This window comes from Megalopta genalis, chromosome 16, assembly GCF_051020955.1.
Source record: "Megalopta genalis isolate 19385.01 chromosome 16, iyMegGena1_principal, whole genome shotgun sequence".
NCBI lineage: Eukaryota > Metazoa > Arthropoda > Insecta > Hymenoptera > Halictidae > Megalopta > Megalopta genalis.
The window spans coordinates 1,261,621-1,265,131 of record NC_135028.1 but is presented as its reverse complement, the minus strand read 5'-3'; the positions used below and the strand labels follow the sequence as shown (position 1 = coordinate 1,265,131).

The 3,511-nt window shown below is 53.4% G+C and overlaps 2 protein-coding genes across 4 annotated transcripts in view; both read left to right on the top strand.

Moving 5' to 3' along the window:
• LOC117224523 (longitudinals lacking protein, isoforms A/B/D/L) overlaps positions 1-2,906 on the top strand; it is a 27,579-nt gene extending 24,673 nt beyond the window's left edge. Inside the window, exons 2-3 of one of the 3 annotated variants that reach the window (XM_076526944.1) lie at positions 402-1,386; positions 1,466-2,906. In XM_076526944.1, coding sequence (XP_076383059.1) covers positions 1,507-1,761 — 255 coding nt within the window. In that variant the 5' untranslated portion in view covers positions 402-1,386; positions 1,466-1,506 and the 3' untranslated portion in view covers positions 1,762-2,906. Of the gene's footprint in view, positions 1-401 lie in introns of all 3 variants that reach the window. The other 2 variants (XM_076526942.1, XM_076526943.1) reach the window with 2 other exon arrangements.
• LOC117224678 (uncharacterized) lies at positions 2,777-3,511 on the top strand. The gene is made up of 2 exons (XM_076527000.1): positions 2,777-2,791; positions 3,034-3,511. Exons 1-2 carry the CDS (start codon positions 2,777-2,779, stop codon positions 3,445-3,447), a joined length of 429 nt encoding a protein of 142 aa, XP_076383115.1. The 3' UTR covers positions 3,448-3,511.

The following is a 3,511-nucleotide window of genomic DNA, read 5'->3' as shown; positions in this document are numbered from 1 at the left end:
GTACGTATACACGCTTTCTCCGCGACGAGATTTTCCGCTCGAAACGTTCGATCCGCGACGTTTTAAGTTCGCTTACGAATATCGCTCGGCCTCTCGAGTCACTCGATCTTCCTCGCGGAGCTCGCTTGCAAACGTGAAACGCTGCGAGAAACGAGTTCGTTCTTCGTGTTTCAGAATCTCTGAATTTCTCTCGCTTTTCGCTCATTCCGTTCGGAATTCGTCGTCTTGTATCGTCGACGCCGATGTGCCTTGCATGATCGTCTCACGTCCTCGATCGTGTTGTCCGAGCCGAGCTCTCTTCGCTAACAACTCTTGTCGACGATTCGACGAGCACACGAGTGGTTCTTTCCCCCCGATCATCGTCATCATTGTCGCACTGACGGCTGTCTCGTTTTTTTCAGGTCGCTTTGTCTGCCACTGTGGACGCCGCTTCAAGCACGAGTTCTCGATCGTGTGCCACCAGAACAACGAATGCGGCACCGACTATCGCTGCCAGAAATGCACGTTCGCGACTAACAAACTGTACATGTGGCTGCGGCACGTCACGAAAATGAATTGCAAGCCGTGGTGAGAGGGGCTCGCGGCGGGAGACGTCGCCTTTCCATACGTTTTATCACGGAGATATCGACCGTAAGGCACGAAGGAACGCGGCACCGAAAATTGTACGCGATTAAGTGACAAACGCTTTGTTCAATCGAATTAATATGATAAATCGACGACCGACGAATCCATCGAATGTAACTCCACGTATCTCTAATTACAAGTTTTCTCAAATGAATTGCAACTCTGTATCCCTCTGTGTAATTCACTGTTGTGTAGAGGACGGGACGACGTCTTCGTGGTCGCAAGAAGAAGAGAGGAGAGAACGCTCGAGATGTTTCAATATCTTATTATTTCAGGAAACGAAGAGCCGTCCTAACGTTAACCCGGAGGTTCCCGAGGTGATTTCGAGCAACTTTTTCCTTTGCAAAAATCTTCTACGCGGCTTCGTTCACGAGTTATCGACGAAAAACGGAGCGGCCAACGAAATGCGAGCGCGGCCGCGCGCGGGGCGGCGCAGTCGACGAGCGCGCCACGCCCAGTTCCGCCGATTGGCTCCGCCGCGGCGCGCCGCCTCGCGCTCGCCGCTCATTGGCCCCCGTTTTTCGCTAATAACTTGTAAACGAAGCCGCGGATCGCATTTTCGCAAAGGAAAAAGTTGCTTGAAATGATCCGACGATTCATTTGCGGCTTGCGACACCGTTTTCGGGGCACCTTGTGGTACGCGAGTCCGTCTACGAAGGTTCCAAGAACGCATCGACCCATCGTAACCGATACTTAGCGCGAAACCAGGCACGTTTACCCCGTACATGTAAATCCTGTCGGAGAAGAAAGAAGACAATGCGTGTAAATGCAACCACGTGACACTGTACGCGAACTGTGGGCTCGACAGTGTTTAACGGGATCAACCGGTTTCTGATTTCAGAGGAGCTGGCCCTGTTCCACTTGAAAGACGAGAGGTTTCACATGGAGAGCTACGAGCTGTCCTCGACCCTGTCCTCCTCGCTCTCGGCCAGCCTGAAGAAACACGTGTGCGGCTGCGGGAAAATCTACAGCCAGAAGAGCTCCCTCGATCGGCACCTGCGATACGAGTGCGGGAAAATGCCGAACGTGCCGTGCCCGCAATGCGGCAAAATGTTCAAGCACAAGCACCACGTGACACAGCACCTGAAGAGCTGTCGGCTGAAAGATCCGAGGAACCCGGACTACGCGAGCTGCTGAACCTCGTGAACGAACGAACATCGGCGACAGGCGTTGTTCGCCCTTCCGGAGCCTCGTCACGAGTCCTCGGTCTCTCGTCCAGTGTTTTAGTTCCGACAGTGTTTCGCGCTTCCACGTGACCTCGTTCGAGGCCTGCCGGCCGCTCGAGAATCCGCCGCACCTTCGTCGACGCGATTTCACTTCAGCCTCGCGGATACTCGATCGCGGTCTTCTTCTCGGACATCTTAAAGCCGCGTCTACACCGCGGCGCGAGCAAATGTGCTCTCTTGAACTGCCTTTTCGTTCCAGTAGCGTCGGTTCCCGGGGATTGACCTTGACACGACCTATCGAGACCTCTTCGATTCTCCCGATTCTTGTTTGCTTTTCCATTTTTCATGTCCACAGCTTGCTGCCGAAAAATCCGAAAAAATTGTGTGGTATGCGCCTTGATGTCCGAAATAAGCCAGATTTTTTTCAAAATTTTTAAAAGTCGCCCAAAGTTCCCCCGGTGGGGGGGGGAGTGCGCGGAGAAGCGGCCAAGTCTAATTTAACCCTGTAACTACCCTTACGAAGAGGTTACAGGGCTGAAATTTTGCAGGAACGAATCAGATCAGCTGTCGAACGTTAACGTACTACTTAAAGTAACCCTGAAGAACAGTTTAGACCATGTTGATCTAGGCCCTTTGCAACTCGACGTAAAAACCGACGCATATCCTGGACATAAAATGGAATCACGTTGCATCGGTCGTGGACGAAACGTTTCCGTGAATCGACAGCAACGAGAGACGAAACTGTGGAGAAAATGTTGGCCGATTTGTAGCCTCGGTGTAGACGCGGCTTAACGGAACACCACTTACCCGAATCGGCGTCGATCGCTGCTCGAGCAGCCGGCGGCCTTCGAACGATCGCGTCGAGACGGATGAGACGGGCGTCGAGTGATTGATTTGTCCCGGTGCGGGAACCCGAGCCCGTGCCGTAAAGCGCTTCCCAGACCAACAGAGAGAACAGTTCTTCCTCCATCGACTAATTTTCCACAATGAGAAAGCCACGTGTATTATTTTTGTAATTTATTGACCCGACGACGTGTGTCCGTGTTTGTCTCTCCTCCTGGAAAAAATATGCCGTGTGAATAAAAATTCGTGGATCTGTGTGAGAAAAAAGAAAAACAGAGCGTGTTTTGTGTTCGTTTCAGGACACCGCCCGTCGTTGGGGAGGGGGTGGCGGGAAAAGGGGGCTGTGTCTTGTCGGCGATTTAACGAACGAGAGATCCGCGGCGGGATCGATCGTTGAAAGGCCGCTCTCGCGACCGCCCGCGGCAAGAAACAAGCTCCGTCGAGATTTCAAAGTATTCTCTGTTTGCGACATTTTCCAGATTGGACCGGGTCCGGTCGGTCGGCTTGTCCTCAGCAACGAGCAGCGGCTGCGGCGGCTGCAGTTGCAGCAGCGGCGGCGGCGGCGGCGGCGGCGAGCCACGAGAACGCGGAGCTCGCGCAGAAACGAAGATTCGTCTGCGGCACCTGCGGCAAATCGTACAAGTGGAAGGAGTCGCTTTTGAAACACAGGCGGATCGAGTGCGGGAAACTGCCGCAGTTCTGTTGCGAGTTCTGCGGCTATCGGTTCATGCACAAGCACCATTTAATGAAACACGTGTCCGCCATCCATCAGCTGGACCAGCCGAACGTCGCCGTCATGCTGACGTACCAGTGACGCGCGACCGACCGTTAGAGAAAGCTGTACCTTTGTCGAATAAAATTCTACTGTCAACGGCGAA